The sequence below is a fragment of the Juglans microcarpa x Juglans regia genome, chromosome 2D (assembly GCF_004785595.1).
Source record: "Juglans microcarpa x Juglans regia isolate MS1-56 chromosome 2D, Jm3101_v1.0, whole genome shotgun sequence".
Classification (NCBI taxonomy): domain Eukaryota; kingdom Viridiplantae; phylum Streptophyta; class Magnoliopsida; order Fagales; family Juglandaceae; genus Juglans; species Juglans microcarpa x Juglans regia.
Genome location: NC_054596.1, coordinates 41426848 through 41453313, shown reverse-complemented (window position 1 = coordinate 41453313; position 26466 = coordinate 41426848). Strand labels below are relative to the sequence as shown.

At 37.5% G+C, this 26466-nt stretch overlaps 2 protein-coding genes and 1 non-coding gene across 3 annotated transcripts in view; all 3 read left to right on the top strand.

Annotated features, from left to right (window-relative positions):
* Positions 1-3110: 3110 nt before the first annotated feature.
* Positions 3111-6543, top strand: LOC121250223 (TOM1-like protein 2). Its single transcript, XM_041149254.1, has 4 exons — positions 3111-3282; positions 3663-4161; positions 5176-5454; positions 5886-6543. The coding sequence occupies exons 2-4, from the start codon at positions 3673-3675 to the stop codon at positions 6312-6314; spliced, it is 1197 nt and encodes a 398-aa protein (XP_041005188.1). The 5' UTR covers positions 3111-3282; positions 3663-3672; the 3' UTR covers positions 6315-6543.
* A 1083-nt stretch (positions 6544-7626) lies between these two features.
* Positions 7627-7699, top strand: TRNAE-CUC. The gene has a single exon. It is a non-coding gene; the product is annotated as a tRNA-Glu (tRNA).
* A 46-nt stretch (positions 7700-7745) lies between these two features.
* LOC121250221 (structural maintenance of chromosomes protein 1) overlaps positions 7746-26466 on the top strand; it is a 33092-nt gene continuing 14371 nt past the window's right edge. Inside the window, exons 1-12 of the mRNA XM_041149252.1 lie at positions 7746-8456; positions 12306-12542; positions 15032-15265; positions 16418-16656; positions 18586-18852; positions 19065-19335; positions 19786-19910; positions 20431-20540; positions 20624-20731; positions 20833-20972; positions 22470-22559; positions 22653-22861. Of these exons, the coding sequence (XP_041005186.1) occupies positions 8019-8456; positions 12306-12542; positions 15032-15265; positions 16418-16656; positions 18586-18852; positions 19065-19335; positions 19786-19910; positions 20431-20540; positions 20624-20731; positions 20833-20972; positions 22470-22559; positions 22653-22861 (2468 nt within the window). The 5' untranslated portion in view covers positions 7746-8018. The remainder of the gene's footprint in view (positions 8457-12305; positions 12543-15031; positions 15266-16417; positions 16657-18585; positions 18853-19064; positions 19336-19785; positions 19911-20430; positions 20541-20623; positions 20732-20832; positions 20973-22469; positions 22560-22652; positions 22862-26466) is intronic.

Sequence of the window (26466 nt, the reverse complement as noted above, 5' to 3'; positions counted from 1 at the left end):
CCAATAGTGCAAATGCCAACTTATAATTTTGGGCCGCTTCCAACATAAAAAATGTTGAGTTCCATCGTGTAGGCATATCAGTACAAAGACCATTTTTGGATGTTAGGCTCGCAGACCTTGAAAACAACTTTGAATTTCTCCAATCTCGAATGAAAGGATCTCACGCATCTCACAGCAATCATGACCTGAGCAATCAAGTCATGAAGATCTCTCAAACCATCATAACAATAAAATTCAAAATATGTGTCGCACATTTCACATTCAGACACTCACCACCCAATATTATCTTATTTGCCTCTCTAAGATAGGTCTTCAGATGTCCCAATGTGACATCATTAAACGAGACATTATCAACTGTGACTGTAAGAACTCAGGTCAACCCCCATTCATTTATTGCGGCCTCCAAGGCCTTGCCAATTGTCTCACCCTTATGATTGGTGATTTGACAAAATTTTATAATTTTCTTATGCAATGTCCAATTACAATCAACAAAATGTACAGTTAAAGATATATAATTAAAATTCTAAACTGATGTCCAAGTATCCGTGGTAAGGCAAACAAATTGACCGGCCAATTCACCCCTGAACTTCTTTTTTTTAGACCAAAAATATTTTTTTACATCATTTGCCACCGTATGGCGATAATAAATATTAAACCTTGGTTTCAAATAGCGAGCAAACACTTAAAACCTTTTCCCATCAATAACTTGAAATGTAGCTCGTCTATGATAATCATACGAGCTAGGTGTCTTCTACACTCATCGGGATCATACTTAGTATACCTCCTCAAAGTTGCACTCCCACTAGTTCCATCCGCTATTTTTTGAAGTCCAATTTTAGCCTAGAGTGTTTCTTCTCTTGTAATGATCTTAATATTGTACTTTTTTTATATTGCTCTTCTAAGTGCACCTTTAATTGTAAGGTGTCATGTTTCCTATAGTGGCATCCATAGATTTTTTCCACAATAGTTACGATTGGCTTGAGGGTTATTAGGGTCACCACCCTCTAGTTTGGTGAAATGAGCGCAAACTATAAAAACAGATTTCTTGTTGGACTTGGGGGCTGGACAAGGTGCCGTAGGGGTAGGTGTTGGGCCAGAGGTAGGGTGGAGTAGAAGTAGGAGTAAAGATAGTGTAGGAGTAGGGGTAGGGGTACTCTGGGTATGGAAATGAGAGGTCGCATTAGAATCTGCTGGTATATCCATAAACTCAAGCAAATAAGAAATATGAAATTATAGCAAACATAACAACATACCAAACAATTAACATCCAAGCATTAACATATATATTGGAAGTTGGAAGATCAAACATTAAACATAAAAAAATGAAATACCCAAATTAAAAATATAAAATATAAAAAAAATAAAAATGTTTACACCTTTAGTTGAATTCAATTGATGAAAATGAATATCATTATTGGACACTATTGGACATTATCAAAACAAAAATAAAAAGTATTTAAAAATAAAAAATCATTAGAGAAATATATTCTGATAAATTGATAATAACATTTTTCATTTATAAAATATATATAATTTTCATTTAAATACTTAAATAAGTCAATTCACTGTTGCTTTCCGATCTAGCAACTGTCTTTTGTGATGTAACAAACACCACATGTTTTGATTTAGAAATTTCTTTTACAAGTAAAAAAAAAAAATGTATTGAGAAATTTCTACTAGCAAGGGATATGAAATCAAGTAATTAAACATATAATCATGAACATATCTCTAAATAAGGATGCTATGATAAAGACCCCACTTGACCAGAGATTTTACTAGAACATTATTTATCACCTTTTAAGTTAAACACAGCTCAGTGACACCTCTTTAAAAAGACCACCATAGAGTTGTGGTCACAACAACCTTTTGCTCATACTTTGAAATTCTATTTACTGAAACTATTTCGAAAATAGAAAATCAAAACCTAACAAAGTAACAAACAATAAAAACAACTCTCAAAACCAAATATCTGAAATCTCTCACAATGACAGTCATCTTCACAATGATTACTTGGGAAACCCTAAATTAATTTCTTTAAAACCCCTAAATTATTTTAGGGTATTTCGAAAAAAATAAAAACTAAGGAGTTATCACGAATAGATTTACACATGACTACACAGTAAACATTGTTCATCAATCATTCAAACCACATGTACAATCAAGTCTCCACAGTACACAGTACACAATTCACAAAATCTTACCCTCTATCTCCGATTAAACCCCATCATTTCTCTAATCTCCATTCCATAAAAATAAATATCATAAAAAATTAAAGTAGATTTATGGTTTCTTACTTTCGGCGACGGCTACGGTGACGACGACGGGGGAGAGAGAGAGAGAGAGAGAGAGAGAGAGAGAGAGAGAGAGATTCTGGATAAGTGAGTAAGGTGATCTTGCCGGAGGGGATCTAAACAAAAAATGAAACAACAACGTTTTTCTATTGACGAAACGACATCGTTTCCTTATTTGTATATTTTAAAAAAACCCCAAGCACATTTGGGTTATTTTTTTTTTTATATATATACTTATATATATACAGGGCGAGGCGGGGGATTTATTGGGCAAGGGTCACCCCTGCCCCTGCCTTGGGGGATGCGGGCAGGGCTACCTGCCCTCCACATTTGAAGGACGGGGGGCTTTGACCCGTTAAACGGGGACGAAACGGAAGTGGGGCAGGGCAGTAGGGGTGGGGCCCCACTGCCCACCCCTACTTCCATTCTCTCTTTGTCTCTCAATATTTCGGCTAATGCTCGGTAATTTGCACCCACTAATTTCTAAGATTTTGTTTATTCCCTTAAATTTTTAAGATTCTATGAAATTTTTGTTTATAACATATGCGGTTCACGTGAAGAGAGGATCGCTGGGAGGGGGATTTTGTTCATGTGAAAGAGGGAATTTCTCAAATGGATGGAGAGCCGAACGACTGTACGGGAGAGAGGGATTGAGTGGAGGGAAAGTTGAGGTATTTCTAAATTTTTCTCACTAGATCTTATTAGTGTTGGGGGCCTAGGGCTACTGATTTCGAGAGTGAGCTACCAGACTGGGAGTAGAATTTTCCATTTGATAATTATGTGTAAATTTAATTTATAATCGACATAGAAAAGAAAAGCATTTATTTCCATTTTCCACGTAGCCACGGGGCCGCATACCAAGCAACGCGTGTCTCAGCTTTTGACTATTCCCATCTCTCTCGCGACATCGGAGGAATTAATTAAAATAAATAGAAACTAGGATGAATTCGAGCCTCATCTTCGAATCCTCCAACTACTGAACCCATCGAAGGTTTGTTGAATTCTCTCTTTTCCATTTATTATTTCTCTTTCTGATCTGTTTGGTTGCTATGATTTCCTTGGCATTATGATACATAACGAAAATTGGATGTATTTATAAAATTATACCCTGGATTTTGCTCCCCCATACGAGAGGGAGCGAGAAAAAAAACCCAGCTATACTCTAATTTCTCGCTAACCAAAGGCTTTGGATTTGGTATCATAGTTTTTCCTTCCAATTTTCTTAATGACCAAACAGTGACAAACCATTTTAGACGAGAGAACTGAAACTGAACTCGCTAGGTTTGGCTTAGCACATGAAACTAATGAAATGAAGTTTCTTTACTTTTCATTTATATTTCATCTTGTTTGATTTTCTCCGAGGCCACGCAGGACCCGCATAATGGACAAGTTGAAACTAGCCGAATGGGGCGAACGTTTGAAGACCGGAGGAGCCCAAATGGGCAGAATGGTGAGCGAGAAAGTGAAGGGAATCCTCCAGAGCCCCACGCCAGAGTCAAAAATGGTGGACGAGGCCACGTCGGAGTCCATGGAGGAGCCGAACTGGGGGACGAACTTGCGGATATGCAAGATGATCAACAGCGAGGAGTTGAGCGGGACGGAGATCGTCAGGTCGATAAAAAAGAAGATCTCCGGGGGGGAAGGCGCGGTGAGCCAAAGGTTGAGCCTAGATTTGTTGGAGGCTTGTGCCATGAACTGCGAGAAGGTGTTCTCGGAGGTGGCGTCGGAGAAGGTGTTGGATGAAATGGTGAAAATGATCGATAATCCGCAGACGGATCGTGGGAACAGGAAAAGGGCGATGGATTTGATTAGGGCTTGGGGAGAGTCCGGGGACCTGGCGTATCTACCTGTCTTTCGTCAGGCCTACATGGTAAGCATCTTGCTAACGACAAAAAGGCAATGAGCCAAGGAATGCTTAAGATTAATGATAAATGATATATAAGTACATGCAATTAGAATTGAGTCAGAATAGTTAGAATTGTTGAAGAACTCAAGCGTTATGTGAGGGGCGCCACTGCTACGATAGTAGACACAAGTTATTTTGTAGCTTTAGTTTAATAGAACTACTCATAGTTAGGGATGCTGCTGTCTTTACGATTGATATAATGTATTTTCCGTTCTTAGTTATACCTGAATTATTTGAATGTTGAGCTTCTTCTTAGTCCGTTATGTATGAAACTTTGTGCTTGTGCTTTACTTAGCTATGCTTGGTGACTTCTGGGTATCAAGCGTAGTCCTGCATCCACTTGAAGTACTGGGAATCTCAAGCCGCCTAGTACTACCTAGGCGTTGCCATGCAGGAACCTAAATGCACAACACCGTTGGAATTTATTGAATAGATTGATTTTTTTTTGCCTTTCAAACTAATCTCAAATTTACATTAAAGGCACATCTGAAACAATTTGACATTTGTTTAGCAGAATGCCGCTTGGGTGTAATCATTCACAAAGACGACTACATTGAGTTTTCCCCCAATTGCTCTTCAGGAAATTTTCTGAAGTGGACCATCCAATTGTATCTGCCTACCTAATAATGCCTAAGTATTCAGTTAAAAGGAAAGTGTTTTGCCAGTGCAATTTAGTGCGTTTTTATAGTAGAGTTGGACTGCCAGATAAGTTCAATATTGTTGACAGAAATAGCTTTTATAATGGTGAACTTATATCCAGTTGACCTAGGTTTCAATATTTTTGAACTTTTGTCTGTTCTTTTCTTCCATTCTTTTGGTAAGAAAAATACCAAGTTCAAAATAAACATAGTGAACAGAACCGAAAATCTGTTAGCCTCAGCCTTTATGTTTTTTTTTTTAATTCAACGTGGCTTTCTTCATTCTGATTGTTCCTTTATGTATGTTGCGTTTACTACTATCTGAATGTTTATATGACAGGGCTTGAAAGGAAGAAGCATACCTCCACTAGTAGAAGAAGGGAACTCACTCCCCATGCAGTATTCCTTGGAGTCATATGTTCATCAGCAACCTGTGTCTCCACCCGGAAGCTACCCTATTCCTGACACAGGAATGCATGATACAGGTGGTAGTGCATTCCCTTTTAACTATCCAGGCCTATCAGTTGAAGAGAAGAAGGAATACCTTGTTGTAACTCGAAACAGTCTCGAACTGCTCTCCAGCATATTGGATGCTGAAGCTGAGCCAAAACCTTTGAAGGTATCATCCTGACTTCTGATAACAATGCAAAAATATTTATTGATAATAGATTGCAATTCTGTCCAAAATTTCAGCAGTTTGTTCATGTTCACCCCTTCCTCCTGTGCTGCATAATTCTATGTTACATTCTCTGTGGAGATCTTCTTGCATAAGATATCTAAATATAACCATAAGTAGAGATATTAACTTTTCATTGTTTGAGTACTTTAGAATGTAAACTAATCATAACTAAAAGGTAATTATGACAATTGACATCGAGAATGTTCGGACGTACATGATGTTTGTATATATGTTTTTGTGTTAATTGCATTTACTTCGAGTCCATGGTCCTAAACGTGCTGGGAAGTTTTTTTCGCCGTGTAATTTTGTACCTTGACGTGTATAGGCAGAAAATAAAATAAGAATTGATAGAAGCTATTGTGCTATTGCAGGAGGATCTTACAATAAGCATGCTGGAGAAGTGCAAGCAGTCGCAGCCTGTGATTAAGGATATCATAGAAAGCACTACAGATGATGAAGGGATGCTCGTTGAGGCTCTTTATCTCCATGATGAGCTTCAACAAGTAATCTCCAAGTATGAGCAGTTGGAAACTGCCGAAAATCCTGGAGGACAACAGCTGGAGAAGACGGACCCCGTCAAGTATGAAGAGGTGGAAGCAAGTCGAAAGTGTGGAGAAGAATTGCCTGAGAACTCAGTTGCCCCCAAGAGTGAGGAGTCAGAAGCTGCTCAAAAGCTTGAAGGAAAATTGCCAGAAAAGTCTTATCCCTTGAAGGCCGAACCGATTGCCTCGAGCACACTTGTGGATTCATCCGAAGCAGAGGGCTGTGACTCAGGCCGCAAGAAGAAAAATGAGGAATGAGGATCAAACGTAGACATCACAGCTGATGGCTCCTTTTGTACCAATGACTTGAGCATCAGATTATTGCAATTGGTTAGTGGTAAATCTAATTTAGACTGTTGTAGTGAACGTTTTCTCCAGACATGTGGTATCTGCAGGATAGTTTGCTAACAGCCTTTCTGGGCTGTGAACTACTTTTATGGGATCTTAGTCCCTTGTACTACTGAATAAAATACATTTTCTTTCTTTATATTTTACACCGAACAAATGCCCCCCATGAGAGAAGCGAGTAAAATTGCAATTCAGAGGGTCCCAAAGAGATTATCTTGAGCAAAAATAACAGGCAATAAAAACAGTAACAGTGACGAAAACAGCATAGTATTCGGAACACATAGGGTCGCATTTGGATACACAGTTGATCTCATCTCATTTCATCTTATCTTAACATTCAAATACTATTCAAACACCAGCACTTTTTAATTTATCTTTTATATTTTTTATCTAATCATTATAATTTTCTTAAATTTTTATATAAAATACAAAGAATAATTCAATTTTTTTAAAATTTTAAAATAAAAAATATATTAAAAAATATATTATAATAATATTTTAACTTTATAATATTTTTATTTAATTTTATTATTCAGAGACTTCTCCTCTGACTATCAGACCATAACTTCAGAGCAAAATTCAATTATTGAACGAGGAGCGTAGAATGTCAACAACCCGACTGTAATCTCTAAAGTATTGACAACCCATTTGAAGGAATTTAACTTTGTAACTCACAATTATCGTTGAGAAATAGACAGGATTCACCTAGACACCAAGTTTTTTTATGGACCCCATTTTATAAACTATGCTTCCAACACAAAATCCGGATTTCAACCTTTATTTTAGGCTAAGTTTAGATGTTAAAATGATTTCAATTGATCTATAAATAGTAATAAAAAATTAAGAGTAAAAATAAAATAATATGAGACTACTGCACTTATCAATCACACGTGGTCATGTTCTTGTTAAAACTATGAGCGCCGCGCAATCATTTCAAATAAAATGAATAAATACGAGATCTATATAAAAAAATTAATTTTTTGATAGTGAACTTTTATTTTTTAAAACGACTGTACAATACTTTTATATTTCATAATTGTATGTGATATTACTTTTTAATCAATTTTTTTTTCGCTTGCGGTCTTAGATTACAACTGCTTTCTTTTTTTTTAACCGTTGAGTCAAAATCGTATATCTTTATTACATAAGATTCTGTAAGAAATGCAAACTTAATTTTCACTATGGTCTAAATTAAAGATAATTTCCACTCAACCTCCATAAATCCGTTGTAGTCTAGTTGGTCAGGATACTCGGCTCTCACCCGAGAGACCCGGGTTCGAGTCCCGGCAACGGAAACTTTTTTAAAATTGCTCAGCTTAAATATTAAATACAAAAAGAAAATCGTCCTTTTATTTTGCGCGCCCTCTCTCTCTCTCTCGTCTTTCGAAGATGGTTACTCATCATCACCCTCCCTAAAATCCCCCCATCTTCCCAAAATCTTCCTCCCGCCAATTCCCTCCACTGAACCAAAACCTCTCTCCTTTCAAACCACGCTCACTCGCCCAAACTTCCACTTTCCCGGAAACTCTCACCTTTCTCCATCAATATTTCCCATTTCGCAGAAACCCTAACCATCCCTACCCACTCCCAAGACCCCAGGATTTTAGCAAAAGGATGCCGTCCCTCGCCTCCCCAGGCAAAATCCTCCGATTAGAGCTCGAGAACTTCAAGTCCTACAAGGGCATCCAGACAATTGGGCCCTTCTACGACTTCACGGCGATTATTGGCCCCAATGGCGCCGGCAAGTCCAATCTCATGGACGCCATTAGCTTTGTCCTCGGCGTACGCACAGGACAGCTCCGTGGGGCGCAGCTCAAGGATCTGATCTACGCCTACGACGACAAGGAGAAAGACCAGAAGGGCCGCCGAGCCTTTGTCCGTTTGGTCTACCAGCTTGGGAACGGCTCGGAGCTCCACTTCACGCGGACCATTACGAGCTCTGGTAGCAGCGAGTACCGGGTCGACGGGACGACCGTGACTTGGGATATCTATAATGCCAAGCTCAGGGATCTTGGGATTCTAGTCAAGGCCCGGAATTTCCTGGTCTTTCAGGTTTATTTCTTAAACCTCTGTCTGTCTTTATACCATTTTTGGATTTGACATATTCTTTCCGTTTTAAGTATTTTGAGGGCTGGAATAATACTCATGTTCCATTAAGTGGAGCCCATTACTTATAAACGGGGCTGTGGTATTGGCTTTTCTGGGTTAGTTCAACATTAAGGTATGAATGTATTGGGTTATAGGTGTTTTTAGGGGTTATCCTTTGTACTTGGGCTATGCCTTTCTTTTCGTATGAATAAAAATCATTGACTACCTATTAAAAAAAGGTGTTTTTAAGGGTTATACCATCCGCCGTATTTTTGAATGTTACTTGTTTTGTTGTTTATCTTTTGTAATTCGGCTTATATGTCTTAAGTTAGTATGAATGTATGACTGTATTGTTTAATATTGTAGTACTTGTATAAAAAAAATAAAATGTTCAACTTTGTAGTATGAAAAATATTATATCTAAAATGGATTATTTGTATTTTTAGGGGCCAAAATATAATTAAATTAACATGTTCATTTTAATTAGATACATCTAATTTAATTTGAATATATTGCTTAATATTCATATATCTGATTAAATTGGTATGAATTTATTGTCTTAAAATACCATTCAACATCGTGGTATATATCTCTATCATACCATCATATCATAATTTTGCATAGAAGCAGTTTTATTTGCACTGCAGACTCTCTTTGCCTTATGTAGCTGTTTTGGGAAGAAAAAATGACTGCATTTTTAGGGAGTTGAGTTGCTTACTTTTGAGCCGAAATCCTTAATTTTACAATCTTTGAACCAGCTGTAAATTGTATCTGCTGTCTCTTTTCCTTTATGCACAGACATCGTTGATTGAGTACCTTTGATAGCAATTCTTTAGGGACTTATTTATATTCTCCTTTTTTTATCAAACTTTTATAGGATAATAAGGATAGGCAATAGCCCATGTACACAAGAAATTTTTTTTGATAATTAATAAGAGTTTTATTACCAAGAATAGTCATAGCCCAAGGTACACATGAGGTATACAAGAGGAAATACCTACATACAGTAGCTAAAAAGACAGAACAGACTAAAATAAATCCAGAATATATCTTCACCATTCATTACAATAACCTTAGCCTAAAAACATCAAGTTTTGAAAAAAATTCCCTAATTTCTTCCAGTGATTGTTTTTTATCTTCAAAACATCTCCCATTCCTCTCTAGCCATAAACACCACATCAAGCACAAAGGAATCATTATTCATATGGCTGCAATACATTGATTCCTCTCTACACCACTCCAACAAACTAGTAAATCCCTCTCTAAATGATATCTCCATAACCATTTCCCAAAACGAGCTTTATTAAAAAGCCTCAAATTTTGCACTCCCTAGCCTCCACTTGAAATCGGTTGACATACCTTATCCCAACTCACCAAATGATATTTTCTTCCCCCCCCCCCCCCCCCCCCCCCCCCCCCCCCCCCCCCCCCCCCCCCAAACTCACACACACACACACACACAAGAAATTCCTATAAATCTTTTCAATTTTAATAGAAACCCCAGCCGGCAAAGGAAAGAGAGAAAATAAATATGTTGGAAGATTAGACAACGTACTCTTTATCAAAGTGATTCTACCCCTTTTAGACAAATATAACTTTTTCCAGCTGGCTAAGCTCCTCTCAATCTTCTCAATTACCCCATCCCAAATCAAAATAGATTTGTGCGGAGTGCCCAGGGGAAGACCAAGATGCCTTAGAGGCAGCGATGATATCTTACACCCCAATATATTAGCCAAATATGAAGTATTTGAAATTGAGCCCACCAGAACAATTTCAGACTTGGTTAAATTAATTCTAAGGCCCGAAACAGCTTCAAAACATAATAAAAGAGCTCTTAAAGACCGAAGATGTTCTTGATTAGCTTTGCTAAAAATTAATTAGTCGTCGGCAAAAAGGAGATGAGAGACTTTTACACTACTCCGAGAATAATAGCCCACCCCAAAAACCCGACAAAAAGCTACCTCCCATTGCTGCTTCAATCATTCTACTCAAAGCATCCATGACAAGAACAAAAAGGAAAGGCGATAGTGGATCTCCTTGTCTCAAACCACGAGAACTATTAAAGAAATCAACGGGTTGCCATTCACCAATATGGAAAATCTCGGCGTAGAAATACAATGGTTAATCCACATACACCATTTCTCACCAAAACCATATTGCCCAAGTAAATACAATGGAAACTCCCAACAAACATGGTCGTACGCCTTTTCCATGTCCATTTTAATCAAAACTCCATATTCACCCATTTTAATTCTATAATCCAAATATTCATTAGCTATTAAAACTGTGTCTAGTATTTGTCTCCCTCTCACAAAGGCATTCTGTGACTTCAATACAATCTTTTCCATCACCACGCTCATACGATTAGCAAGCACCTTAGATGTTATATTGTAAACCCCATTAACCAAGCTAATTGGCCTGAAACCCTGCATAGCCGCTGCCCCCACTTTTTTAGGAATCAAAGCTATAAAAGTAGCATAGAAACTTTTCTTAAATTTCATAAAATAATGAAATTCCAGAAAAACCTTCATAATGTGTTCCTTCACTATGTCCCAACAAGCTTGGAAAAAAGCCATAGCAAACTCGTCCGGACCCAGGGCCTTGTCTTTTGCCATTCCCTTAACAACATCAAGCATTTCTTCTTCTTCAAAAAGTCTCTCTATCCGTTTTGCACTTACTTGGTCAATAGAATAAAAAAATAAGCCATCTAGCTTTGGTCTCCATGAATATTCTTCCTTGAACAACTTCTCATAATTCGAGGACCAATTCATAGCCCTACTCACTGCAATAGACGTGTGTCATGTACTTGGCACAAAATCAAGATCTAAGAAGTGCAGAGAGCTAAAATGTCTTACTTGGGTAATCAACTATGATGATAAGGGAGGTACTTCAAGTTGAGGGAGGACCAGAGGGAAGAGAGAACCAATTGTATATTGTCAGTAGGACCCGTGTGTTGGGGAATTTACAATGGCTTGGTATATGGGCAAAATCTGGCTTGGTGGGATAGGCATTGGTGCACTGGTGGTGTTTTGGGGCAGGTGCATTTTTGGGCTTAGGCTAGGGCTTTGTTAGGTTCATTTTCCTAGATGGGTGGTTTGTTGTTGGGCTAGGGCTTTGTTGGGTTTATTGTTCCTTGTATTTTTTTTGCACCCCAACTAGGTGTTTTCTCTTGTATGCATCTAGTGTACTTGGCTACGCTTGTTGGTATTAATAAATTTTTACTTACCTAAAGAAAACAACTTCTCATAAAATTGACTGCATGTTCCTTGATGGCCTCTTGATCCGAAAGAATATTTTCACCATCTTGAATAACTTCAATTGCATTATTCCTTCTATGAGAGTTCACCATTTGATGAAATTTTTTTGTACACTTATCACCTTCCTTTAACCAACAAACCCGAGATTTCTGCCTCCAAGAAATTTCCTCCATTAAAGTGATCTTTTCCAGTTCAACTATCACCCCTTTTTTCCTTTCCAGTGAGATACTTCTTCATACTCTTCTTATATGCTTATGTCTCCCCTTTTAGTGATGAAAAATCTCAATTCTGTTAAAAAACCGTATGAATACCTTCCTAAGAACTCATGTTGTATAAAGCAAATCAAAGGTTTCAATAGGGTTAAGCCTCCACAGAGACAGTTGTAAGAACTTGCACCGGTCTTAGGTCATGATAGTCTGGTTCAGATCAGTTTGTTGCAGGGATTAGTTAATTGCCTGAATAAGCATTCTTTTCTTGCTGCCGATTTTGGGTTGGATATGTGATTTTCTTGGAAGGTGATACTTGCTGCTAATGGTGAATTGACTTTGTTGTGTAGGGTGATGTGGAGTCCATTGCATCTAAAAATCCTAAAGAGCTTACTGCACTTCTTGAGCAGATATCTGGGTCTGATGAACTGAGGAGAGACTATGATAAATGTGAAGAAGAGAAAGCTACAGCTGAAGAAAAATCAGCACTTACTTATCAGAAAAAAAGAACAATAGTGATGGAGAGAAAGCAAAAGAAAGAACAAAAAGAAGAAGCAGAGAAACATCTACGCTTGCAAAATCAATTGGTGCGCATCATACGGTTCTTTGTGGGGTTCTAGTTAGGAATGTGTGCATATTCATCCGTGCATGTCAGTTTACTTTTATGTGTATGTATATTTTATTGATTGGATAAACAGCTCGTTTGTCATAGTTTCCATAGTTCCTCTTTAGCATTGTACGTTTGTCGTTTCCTTGGCCTCCATAATCTGTAATGTTCATCTGGTTCTTCCTATATTAGTTTTCTTAAAAGTGTTTTTGGGTGAAGTTGAATGAAGACTGGGCAGTATCCTCACGAGAGGGCCTCATTCTTTCATCTGTGTACACTAATATTCCGGAAAAAGTTTTCTTACATAGCTTTGAAAACCCAGTAAATTTCATGTTAGGAGAATGGGGGGTTGGGAGTGTGTAACCTGAGAATTTTTAATAAAGTTTTATTTGGAAAATGGCTCTGGAGATATCACTTGGAGAGGGGATCATTGTGGAAGGAAACTATTGATGCTAGATATGGGGTCGATTGGGGTGGTTGGTGCTCTAAGGAAGTGAGAGGGAGGTATGGTGTGGGTTTATGGAAGTACATAAGGAATGGATGGCTAGGGTTTGTAAATCAAATACGCTTTGTAGTTGGTGAGGGTGCATGTATAAGGTTTTGGCGGGATGTGTGGTGTGGAGATTATGCATTGGAGAGGGTTTTTCCGGCCTTATATCGTATTGCAGTTAACGGGGAAGTTTCAGTGGCGGATGTGCGTGTATACTCTCATGGTGTGCAGTAATGGAATGTTCTTTTTATTAGGGATTTCCATGATTGAGAATTACCTATAGTTTCAGAATTTTTCAGTTTATTATACTCGATGGAGACTCCTATGGCTCAGCAAGATAGTTTGAAGTGGCGGTTTAATAACCACAAGATATGTACAGTGAAGGCATATTACAGCTTTTTAACAACACAACTTGGTAGTATTCAGTTTCCTTGGAAGAGTATCTGGAGGTCCCATGTGCCTTCGAAAGTGACTTTTTTTGTATGGTGTGCTGCTCTTGGGAAGATATTGACCACAGAAAATTTGAGAAAGAGAGGTTGTGTAGTAATGGACTGGTGTTACATGTGCAAAAAGAATGGAGAATCTGTGGACCATCTATTATTACACTGTGAGTTAACAAAGGTATTGTGGGATGAAATCTTTCTAAGGGTTGATGTTGCTTGGGTTATGCCTATGAGGGTGGTGGATTTGTTGGGTTGTGGGCCAAACATGCAAGGCAGTCATCAAGTGGTAGCAGTATGGAAGATGATTCCGTTGTGTATTATGTTGTGTATTTGGACGGAAAGGAATGCGCTGTGTTTTGAAGATAAGGAACGTTCAAGGACCGAGTTGATGAATTTTTTTCTCCATACTCTTATGTGTTGGTTTTCCACTATTGTATTACACGGGGAAAATGTTCAGGAATTCTTGTCTTTATTTTACCGTCTTTAGAATGTAACTAGGAGTTCTCATGTATACTTCCTGTGTACAAGGACTATGTCTGTTTCATTCATATATATAATATCTTTCTTTTACTGATAAAAAAAAATATATGGTTGCAAATTGAATAATCCTTAATAAGCTTTCTTAAGCCCGCAAGGTGGTTTTTACTTGTGAAGAGAGCACAACAGGGAAGATTTTTTGTAAGCATATTAGGAAAGATTATGTCTTATGTGGTGCCTTTGGATGGAGGGAAAGGGTCGATGCTTTTAAGACCAGGAATGTTGCTTGGATGAACTCAAGAGGGTTTTCTTCAACACTTCGTTTTTATGGGCTAATGCCATTGTTCTCAATGGGGCTAGCTTTCATCACTTTCTCGTATCCATTTATAGTCCTTAACTTGTAATTAGGTGTCTCATTGTATACCTCTTGTATACTTGGACTATGCCTTTCTTCCTTTCAATAAAATTTATTTTACCTGACCAAAAGAAAATGTTAGGAAGTATTTCAAAGTGTTTCATTTTTATACTACCTATAAAAAACGTGTTTCATCATCACCCCCGGGATTAGTCGGGACGTTGTTCTTGGACACTCGGTGCCAATAAAAAAAAGGTGTTTCATCATTCTTTTTTACTACTGTAATTAAATAAGTTTCATACTCTTTGTTTAGATGGTTTTCAAAAGCTCTACTTTTTGGTTGTTGTTCCTTGTTTTCCTATAATAATTTGATATGCAATTTTAGTTAACTTACTTCTTTTGATAAGTAATTTTAGTTAACTATCTCTCACATGCAGATACATGCACGGCCAATCTAGGCTTGGTGCTGAATGCCTATATTGATACATTTATATTATGGTCATATCTAAGTATATAAGTATACTGATCACTTGAATGAAGAAACCGTGGAATTTTATCGAAAGTAGCTTCAGCCTCAAAACTTTTGTCTTAAAGATTGCGTTATTGTTCTTCTCAATGTCCTATGAATCTTCTAACTGCAGAGTTCGCTATATACCTTATATGTGATATATTCCTTCATTATCATCCTGTTTCTTATCCTTCAGAAATCTTTGAAGAAAGAACACTTCTTATGGCAATTGTCCAATATAGAAAAAGACATTGCAAGGACAACCGAGGAGCTTGAAGACGAAGTGAAAAGCCGCGAAGATGTTATAAAAGATCTAGAAAAGTATGAACGTGAAGCAGGTAAAAAGAAGAAAGAGCAGTCGAAATATTCCAAAGAGATTGCACAATTGGAAAAGAAGATTGCTGAGAGAAGTAATAAACTTGACAAGAATGTGAGTCTCTCAATGTTTTGGCATTTTATTTTTGGAGGGGGAGGGTGTAGGGTTAACAACAATTTTTCACTGTAGGTTAGACATAATAGTTCTGTTCATGTATCATATATTATTTGCCGATACGCCTTGTGCGAATTTTGGCTCTGACCATGCTTATATGTTTTGTTTTGATAAGTAATTGAATATTATATTAAAGATTGCGAAATATGATGCTTACGAGAGGAACACCTAATAAGAATTAGGAACTCACCATGCCTATATGTTGCATGTGGTATGGGGTCAGCAAGTAGATCTAAACAAATGTGGTTATCATTTAAAAAATGTGATAAAAATGGAATTTGTGAATGAATACTATCACCATGACAGCACTGATCCATGTCCTTTTTGTTTTCTCCTTTTTCTGCACCTAGTTACCTGTGATTTTCTTAAAATTCTTGGTCCATGTTAGGAAATTGGATTAGTTGCTACACTTGAAGAGGGGGAATCCTCTTTGACATGTGTGTTTGTTGGAATTGGTTTGGCATTTAGAATTATTATTATTTTTTTGATCAGTGCATTTAGAATTAAATGTTTTCAATGATACCGTTAATTAAGGTTTGAGATTTGATGGATGGAAGCATAGGTTGAAGTACTTGTACTGGACACCTATATAGTTCTTTTTTTTGTGAAGTAATCGAAGATTTTCTTAAAAATTCAAAAGGCATAGCCTGAGTACACCTTCTATGTACTTCTTTATTGAACTTAATGAAGCAAAGCTTGGTTAATATTGCCTAAATGTTTAGTATGATTGTTTTTTATTCTCAATGGTACTGTGGCACATATGTGCCACATCTACATCAATAGAAGAAAATATTGTGGAATCTGTGACACATCTCCTGATTATTACTGATGCTTTGTAATTTGGCAGATTATTTGGAGTTCATGGTTTTAAAGTATTCATATTCATTTTTCCTCGTGTGTACTCAATGGAGCTTGCTTTAATGATTTACTTGTATCCCTTTCCAGCTCCCTTGTTATGTAACTAGGTGTATTCTGTTTGTATACCTCCTGTATACTTGGGCTATGCCTTTTTACTTCTATTAATAAAATGTTTCTTATAAAAAAGTATTCATATTCATTTTCTTAAGTGCTTTTCTTTTTCCCTGTTTGTAGCAACCTGAGCTTTTAAAACTAAAGGAGGAGATGTCTCGTATAAATTCAAAAATCAGGAAGTTCCAGAAGGAACTTGATAAGAAAAAGGTTGAAAAGAGGAAACATGATCGCGATATAGTAGAGCTAAAGAATGGCATACAGGATCTGACTGCGAAGCTAGAAGATTTACAAGCAAAAGGTTGTGATAGTGGTGAAAAGCTCAAGTTGGATGACAATGAATTGAGGGAATATTTTCGAATGTAAGTACTCCTTGCTTCCATTGCTAATACATTTTGTTATTATAGGTTCTTACTTGCATGGTGGTTGGAGGATAATTTTATAAGAGAACTCAAATGCATGTTTTCTCATATTTGAATCAGGCTTGCACTTATTTTGAACTCAAATGCATGTTTTCTCTCATATTTGAATCATGCTTGCACGTATTTTCCTTATATTTTTCTTCATGGAGTTGTTGATGTATGACAGAGTTAAGGTTTACCATCGGTGATTAAACCATTGAATTTAGAAGGTGCAGTTTCTCATGATGAGTATGTTGATTGATGTATACAATTCTCCGAGAGCCATGTAACATATCTTGAGGCTGAAAAGAAACTCATATAGGTTTTCTGGATAAGTAAAAGATTATTCGGAGGGAAGGGGCAACATGCATGTAATACTAAGGAATCAATGCAATTAGGTAGTGTTGGTGGTACATCTGTCACTTGTTTATTTCATATGAGAGTGTCTTCAAAAGTGAACGGAAAAGTTGTAATGCCTAGATTTAATATAGGAAGGTGGTGAATGAGATCCAGATTGCATGGAAGGGAGAAGTTTTGTGGTTTATTATGATTCTAAGGGACCTCAATGGTAGCCTCGAGTAGTCTGTTTAGAGTACAAATCTAGGCATGTATTGGACTTTCCTTTGGTTGTTGCAAAAGTTGAGCATATTGAAGATAATTGAAGTGTTCATCATCTGTTGAATGAAAGAGGGAATTATTGTTGCAATGAATTGAAATTGCATTCTGTATACTATTCCTTGGGTTGTGCCTTTGGCACTCATTAATTAGGATTTTTTACTTAGAAAAAAAAACTGTTTTTGGGTGGTTGGGTTTGTGCGTCCGGGGTTTCCTCCCTAAGGGTGGATTGATGGAAGGGCCATTGTCAGAATAGCTGTTTATGGGAATCTAAGTCAAACAGGCTCCGCATTGCAAAAAATAAAAAAACATGTTTTTGTGAATCTAAACCAAATGGAATTCCTCGTACCTGTTCCCTGTTTGTGTAGTTTATGGTGATGGGAGTCCAAATGACCATTTTCTAGAGTTAAGCATAAATTCCATTCTGACTCCCTTGGTTCCATATTTCCAGGTAGGGTTTGATGTTGACAAGATTTGTCTCAACTCAAATATAGGTTGAGGATGCCATAGTGTAACGACAAAAGATGGTGGCTTGCTGTTTCTTTCTTCTTTGGCTTAATATGGGATGAAAGTGATTTTGTTGTGTATTCTCCCTTCTTTTTTTCATTTCTTTTCTACTTATCACAAAGTGACACATGCTTTTAGGACGGAATCTTTTTAGAACTTTATCTTTTCATTGTTGCTGGCTTAGATACATTTTGTGGATTTTAGATGATCCTGTATGATTGTTTTTGGTCAAACATAGGTTGTACTGCTGGTTCCTTGATTCCTTTTGAAGGCAAAAAGTTCTTTAGTGTGTCCTTTACTTCAATGGCAACTGCAGTGTGTGCCTGTTAAGAATCGTGTGGCAAACTATTTGTTTTGAGGAACTGTTTTAGGTTGTTATGTGGTTTTTCATTATCCATAAGCATCTTAGAACAAATCAAGGCGCTGTGCTAAGCAAAGTTTCTTGTTGGCTGGAATTGGTTGTGCAATGGCATTCTCTAGCATTGTCCATGGTTTTGGTGAGTGAAGTTTTGCGTAATTGTTCGTATGTATTTAGTATGTTTTTCATGTGGGCATTTCACTTGTTGGATTTGTCTGTGGTAGTTTATCCTCTATTAGTTTTTTCCATAGCAGCTGCATATCATATCGCTTGCTTCCTTCCTTGCCCGATAAAAAATAGATTACTGAAAATCTTTCTACTTCTTTATTCTACATAACAAGATAGCTTATCTATGAATTTTCTGTTTTTTTAAGAGGCTTTTAATTCCTATTGGAATGCTGATGTTACAGTAAGGAGGATGCTGGGATGAAAACTGCAAAGCTAAGAGATGAGAAAGAAGTTCTGGACAGACAACAACACGCTGATACTGAAGTTCAAAAGAATCTGGAAGAGAATCTTCAACAGCTTAAAAATCGAGAGCGTGAACTGGACTCACAGCATGAACAGATGCAAGCAAGACTGAAAAAGATTTCCGATACATCTGCGAAACATAAGGCTAACCTTGAAGAACTTAAGAATCAACTACGTGCGATGCAAGACAAACATCGAAATGACAGGTATGTGGTTTGTTGGTGTACTTGTTTGGTTGATGCTTTTTTAAAGACAGAGCCTTCTCCCTTTTAATATATTCATTTGATTAGTGTATTCTTTTTAGCCTATGGCTTGTATATCTTTTGCCATCTTCTGTGTGTTCCTTAGATTTGATCTTTTCTATTGACATTTTCTTTTCTTCGAACTTTATGCCTATTCATTTATTTTGCCCTTACAGATCTAAATATGGAAATTTGAAAAAAAGGCTGACTGAAACAGAAGATCAACTGCGTGAATTGAAGGCAGATAGATATGAAAATGAGAGGGATGCCAGGTTGTCTCAAGCAGTTGAGACTCTCAAACGCCTGTTTCAGGGAGTCCATGGTCGCATGACAGATCTTTGTAGGCCAACGCAGAAAAAATATAATCTTGCCGTTACTGTGGCTATGGGTAAATTTATGGATGCAGTAGTAGTAGAGGATGAAAATACGGGAAAGGAATGCATCAAGGTACTAAAATAAGTTTCTAATTTGTTGTTTACCCGGTTGCGTTGGCCTTTAAGTTATTGATGTGACCACTTATTTACTTCCATCAGCAGTTTTTTGTGTTTGGAAGGAAACTTAGCAAATATAGCTAGGAAATACTATTTATATAACCATTTGGGCTTACTGAAAACCAATACCTCTTGACCCCCCTTTTCTTTTCAAGATGATGGTACTGAATTCTATTCAACTGCTTTCCAAGGTTACTTTCAAATATGGTTAGCTGACTTTCCACTGATTTCTTAATAACTCAACTTTGGTCTATCATTTATGTAGGAGTTGATTGAGATTATTGAGTTGATTTATGTAGGGTCTTAACTTTCAAATAAATTTATCAATTTAACTTGTATTGAGTTGATTGAGATGATTGGATTTGTGAATAACAATACAACTGTCAATTCTCTTGCTTCTCTATAGTACTTGAAAGAACAAAGGCTACCTCCTCAGACATTTATACCTCTTCAATCAATTCGTGTGAAGCCAATAACTGAGAGATTGCGCACATTAGGCGGTACTGCAAAGCTGGTCTTTGATGTAATCCAATATCCTTTGATAAAACTTGTTTACTTTTACTTATACATGCTGCCAGTCGTACTTTCATGCATGTTGTCCTGTTCATTGACATAAATCTTGTTAGATATCTATTTATACTACACTATGATCTTAATTTGATGGTACCCACCCATGGGTAGCCCAAGTGGTAACCGTGAACTTGTGTGCATGAGCCCCATGTCACAGGTTTGATTCCCTCTGGGATGAAAGTGCGATTTAAGTGGGAGGCCATGGCGGTGGGTTGTTGTGTTAGTCACCCTATGGGTTTCGGTCCCATGGGTAAGTTCTAAGGGCTTTGCCGTGGGGGTTGTTCCCCCGTCATAAAAAAAAAATGATCTTAATTTGATGGTGAGTGCAGCACCCATTGCAACTTTGTTATGATTCTGTGCTCCCATAACTTATGATCTGTTTTGTATATTGCCCCTATATTTTCCATTTCATCCAGAAATACTGCATGTAGTACAAGAGTATAAATGAATGCCTAGAGTTTGTGAACCTTAACCACTACACGTTTGATCCTGCCTTGGAGAAGGCGATTCTTTTTGCTGTGGGAAATATTCTTGTTTGTGACGACCTTGCTGAGGCAAAGGTTCTAAGCTGGAGTGGTGAGAGGTTTAAAGGTAATTATGACTTTACATTATTTACTTGTTCCATCTTATCAAATTGATTTTGGTTAAAACTTAGTTATTTATGCTTCAATCAGTTGTGACTGTTGATGGAATTCTGCTCACCAAGTCTGGAACGATGACTGGTGGTTCAAGTGGTGGAATGGAAGCAAGGTCAAACAAGTGGGATGATAAAAAGATTGAAGGTTAGTTCACCTGTGACAATTTCAAGTCAAGCATGGGATGATTTAAGTATTGAAAGTTTATTTTGGAGTTTGCCTGTAGCATTGCTGTTACTGTCTTGTAGGATGTCAGAAATTGAAGGAACAACTCGAGTTGGAGTTGGAAGAGCTTGGTTCTATTAGAGAGATGCAGGTAAAAGAGTCTGAAGCATCTGGGAAAATTAGTGGACTAGAAAAGAAGATTCAGTATGCAGATATCGAAAAGGTAACTTTAGTAACTAATTTATACGTTATGTTCTCTGTTACTCTGACGTGGTTACCCACTTGTACCTGTACCTGTACCCAGATCCGGATCCTTGTCCCTGTTCCCAAAGTTTTAAATGTTTGGTGAATCAAATACTCTGACTCGGACATGTACTCGTATTCGACACTTGAGCCCACGTCCATGTAGCATACACTCTAAATATATTCCCTTATGCAACTTGAGTCTTGTACAATTAGTTTGGATTGCTGATTTGCCTTTGTCATCCTTTAAGTCTTTTTATGTGGTGGCACCATGTATTTGACTTCTGCGTCCCTCCCCTCTTTAATATTTTATTAGGTTCTCCAGGGCAGTTTTAGTGACCCATTCTATGCAAGTGCCAGAGCCTTGTGGAATGACTTTTTTGGTGGAGTTGACTTGATTTGGATTATGCTCAGAAGAATAGTAAACCTCTTTGCCAATTGGGGAGGAATATGGGGTAGTTCACGAATTACATTAGTGTGAAAGATGGTTCCTATCTATCCGGTGTGATGTTTTTTGAGGGAAAGGAAAAATAAATTTTGAGAATCATGAACTGATGACAGGAACTAAAAGTTTTCTTTTTATGTACTTTGTTCCTTTGGGCAGCTGCTATAGATTTTAATGAGCTGAGTTTTCATGATTTTCTTGGATCTTTTTTTTTTATATCTAATTAGGTATTCATTGGTTTACTTGGGCTATGCTTTTGCATTTGTTAGTGATACAATTTTTCTATTACATTTGAAAAAAGAAATCTTATTTATACTTCTGAAGAAAGAGTTATTTAAAATTACTCGCGGAAGATAATCTCTATATCTTATTTGGTATTGCCTGTTCCCTTTCAGGGATACACTTCGTTGTTAAAAGTTATCATAATGGTCAAAACAATATCTGTTTACATGAGCTTAGAATTTTTTTTTCAATACTTTACTCCATTGGTCGATTGTAATTGATTTTTATGGCATGACCGTCCATGAATTTCTTGTATCACTAAGCCAGCACGCTTAGGCTTTGCTCTTGTATATGTCCCGTATACTTGGTTTTTGCCCACTCTTTTGATCAATAAAAATTTGTTTACCGATCAAAAAAAATTTTGTTTACTTCAAAGTGATGAGTAGTACAAACTGCTACACTTTCAATTCCTTTTAACTGGGTCATATTGGAGAAGTGGTTATGGTGCTATCCTAATGAGAGAGCCTTTGAAGAATGGTAATAGAGCTGAAATATGGTAGTTCTCGGAATGATAATAAGATTGAAGAGATTTGGTGTTAAGGCTATTTACTGATCTTCAGCTATGGTTTAGCAAATACCATGGGTGGAAAAACATTTTGTGTCTCATTTCAGCAAGTTGCATAAGCTGATAAGGTTTTGTTGGTTTTGGTTGTGCAAATACTACACGTTGTACTTTGGTAACTCTTTGTTTTTATTTTTGTGATTAAAGCACCTTGTGGTAGATTGATTATCTAAAAAGTTCTCTTCCAGCGAAGCATCGAGGACAAACTTGCGAATTTGCGGCAGGAGAAGCAGAATATTGAAGAAGAAATCAATCGTATAAATCCTGAACTGCAGAAAGTAATGTCATGACAAATATCACTCTCCATCTTTGCTGTTGTTGTATATCTCTTCACCCAACTGACTGCAGTTGTTTTTGTTTTTTGCATGCAGCTAAAAAGTGCTGTTGACAAAAGGAGTGTTCAAATTAAGAAGCTGGAGAAGAGGATCAATGAAATTGTTGACCACATCTACAGAGACTTCAGTGAATCTGTTGGGGTGGCAAACATTCGTGAATACGAAGAAAATCAACTAAAGGCTGCACAGAATATTGCTGAAGAAAGGCTTAGTCTGAGTGGCCAGCTGGCAAAGTTGAAATACCAGTACGTTCTTTATTTTTCCTCTGTCCATTCTGCTTTATTAATTGGTATTACTGTTTTCATTATGATGTACAGAGGATTGGTGTACATTATGCATGTAAGCATTGCTGCATGCTTGTATTTCATACTGGCATACAGATACATGTCTACAGGCATGTGTATGTGCTCATATGTTTAGATGTATGATCTCATGCATTCATGCATGAACACATACATGCCTGTTATTTGTATATTTTGCTAAATTTCTGATTGAAAAAAAATTGTATATTTTGCTGGACGCATGTGTTGAACGTGAAAAGTCCAACGACAAGAAACTTGTATGGCATTCATTTTGTTGATTACTAACCCCTTCCTCCCTTCCAAGTGTTTTGATTCATTACAATTTGTCCTATTGCTAGTGCTGGGAATATTCCTTATTGATGATTCTTCTTCAATTTTTGTGATACCCTATTCTGATAAGGGTATGTAGTGTATGGGATCCCACATTGCTTGGGAATGAGAAATTTTTGCTCTTTATAATGTTCCAATAATTGTATCGTTGAGTAATTCTTTTGGAGTATAGGCCATGTGGCTTAGATCTTCTATTGGAGTGTTACAAATAGTATAAGAGCCTATCTCAACTAGAAATATTCCCAATTGAGTGGTCCCACCTACGACGGACTGGCTTGACGATGATGTCCGGAATATTTTTTTTTTGATAAGTAAGAAAACTATATTGCTCAAAGAATAGGCCTAGCCCAGTATATACAATAGGAAGCCTTGACTAAGAGGACGCTAGAGAGACAAGAAAATCATGAAGGGCCATGCCATTAAAATCAACAGCAATGGCCCAGATACAAAGTGTGCTATAAAATAATGCTAACAATTCCTCTAACGTTCTCTCATTGTCTTCAAACGTCCGCACATTACGTTCTTGCCACAAGCACCACATGATAAACATTGGAATCATTCTCCAAACTGCTTTGATCTGATTCATTCCTCCAATGTTTGGCCAGCTGGCCAGCGTTGCCACCACATTCTCCGGCATCACCCAAGCCATCTCTACTCTGCTCAATACCTCATGTCATAAAGCTCTTGCAATCTCACAATGCAATAGGAGATGATCTACTGACTCTCCCCCTCCCCTGCACATACAACACCAATCTACTATGATAACCCTCCGCTTTCTCAAATTATCGGTAGTGAGTAACTTGCCCAATGCTGCTGTGCACACAAAGAAAACAGCTTTGGGAGGCGCCTTGTGCTTCCAAAGCCGTCTCCACGGAAACTGAGTATTAGGCTCTTGGGTGAGAGTCTTATAATATGAACGGACCGAAAAAACACTTCTCCGAGAGGGTAACCACCCCAAACCGTCTGCTTGTTGATTACTTGGCTTCACAGAATACAAGAGGCTGTAAAGGTAGGTGGCTTTACTTGGCTTCTTCGAGAGGGTGGAGATTGTCATATTCGGTTCTGATAAAGGTAGGTGGTGCATGAGATCCTACATTACTTGGGAATGAGAAGTTTTTGATTTTTATAATGTTCCAATAGGGCTCCACTTGTATTATTGACTAGTCTTTTTGTAGTATAGGCTATGTGACTTGAGCCTTCCCATTGTTGGGTTTTTTTTTTTTAAGTAATAATTTATTCAAAGAAATAGGCATAAGCCCAAGTACACAGGACGTATACAAAAGAAAAACCTACAACTTCCACAAACGAAAAGAACATCATGAGCCTACTCAACATTCTAGCAAACTTGGTGGCATAGAAATAGTTTTCTTGTTGTGACAAGTAAGAAGATATTTTATTGATATTGAAATAGGCATAGCCCAAATACAAAGGAGGTATACATGTGATTACACCTTGTTAGGAACTATGGATACAAGGAAATCATGAAAGTTTAGACCATTGAAATCTATAACAATGGCCCACATAAATAAAGTCTTCTAGAAAAAACTCTTAAACTCTTCTAGAGAGTGCTCTCGATTTTCAAAATTTCGGTCATTCCTTTCCCTCCAAATGCACCAAAGTAGACAAATGGGAGCTATCTTCCACATAGCTGCAATCTGGGTTATCCCCTTGATCCCTTTCCAACTAGCTAGTAGGTCAACCACTCTCCTTTAGAAGTGCATCGGGGTGGTCTTTCAAGACAGCACCTAATGCTAAGGACTTGTGGACTTTGGGCTTTGCATAGAGAATTCCAAGAGATCTTATATCTGCATATACAAGGGTCTGGTTTGACAGTTGTATTTGGTGTTAGTGTTTAGTCTAAATAAAAGGCTGAAAAGCAGAAAATAACAATTAAAAAGTATATGGGGAGAAAGAAGAGTGATCTATCTTGTGTCAAGCTAGGTTTCATTCAGCATCATACCTGACAGCAAGATGCATTTGGTTTAGATATACATGGTTCCTCCACAAAATCTATTGTGATGTTGCCAGAGCCTTGCCAATAACTTTTTTGGTAGAGTTGAGTTAGCTTGGCAATGTGGGGGCTTCTTCCATATTGCTGTGATTTGTAAATTGCCATGCAGACTCCAATTTGCTAGAAAGTCAACCAGCCTTATCGGCATAACCCACATTAATCCCACTCTATCAGAGAAGTCATTCCATAGGGTCATGGCTGCCTTACAATGTAGTAGTAGATGATCTATGGTCTCCCTGCTCTTTTTCCACATGCAGCACCAGTCCATCACAATGATTTAGCATTTGCTTACTGTCTTTGATCTTTCCTAAGAAAGCCGTCCATGCAAAAAAGCTGGTTTTAGAGGCACCTTATTCTTCCAAATATTTCTTTGAGGAAATGAATTAGTATTCTAAATGGTAAGGACTTGAAAGAATGAATTGTTGGAAAACTTTTCTTTTTAAGGTGCCAAAAGACCTATTATCTACACCTCCCACCCTCATTCTAGTAGAGTACAGTAGATTATAAACTTTGTGAAGCATCAACTTCCCAATCTTGTCCTGGTCTTGAAAATCTAACATACTATTGAGAAGAACCACTGGAAAGTTCGAAAAGATCGGCTAATGAGGCTGCCTACACCTCTGCAATTCCGTGTAATTCTGGGAAAGCTTCCTTTAGGACACTATTTTTACACCATTAGTCATGTCAGAAATTTATTTTGGACCCATCACCCACCTCAAGGCTAGTATATCGAGAGAAGAGCTCCCATCCTCTTCTTATATGCTTCCACTACCCTATTCCTTAAGGTCCATGATAATATTCTGGCATGATTTGTGGTGTGGAGACATGGCTCTCAAAGAAACTTTCTGACGTGTCCAGTGTTGCACAAGCAAAGGGCATTTCTATGGTAGACGGTATGGAGATATCTAGCGATTCCCCTAGTGTAAATGTAAGCTTTATCAGAGCAGCCCATGACTGGGAGATAGATGTGTTCGGCACATTTTTTAATCTCTTGTATTACACTAAATTAAGACGGGAGGTTCCCCTGTCAAGAGAGGGATGTTCAATATCTGTTTTTTTTTCTATGATGTCCTTACTGGTAATAACAACTCATTTCCATGGAAGAATATTTTGGAAGGTTAAGGCCCATTCGAGAGCTGCATTTTTTGCTTGGACAACCTGTCTAGGCAAAATTCTTACCGGAGGAAAAGACACCGTAGTGGTCAAT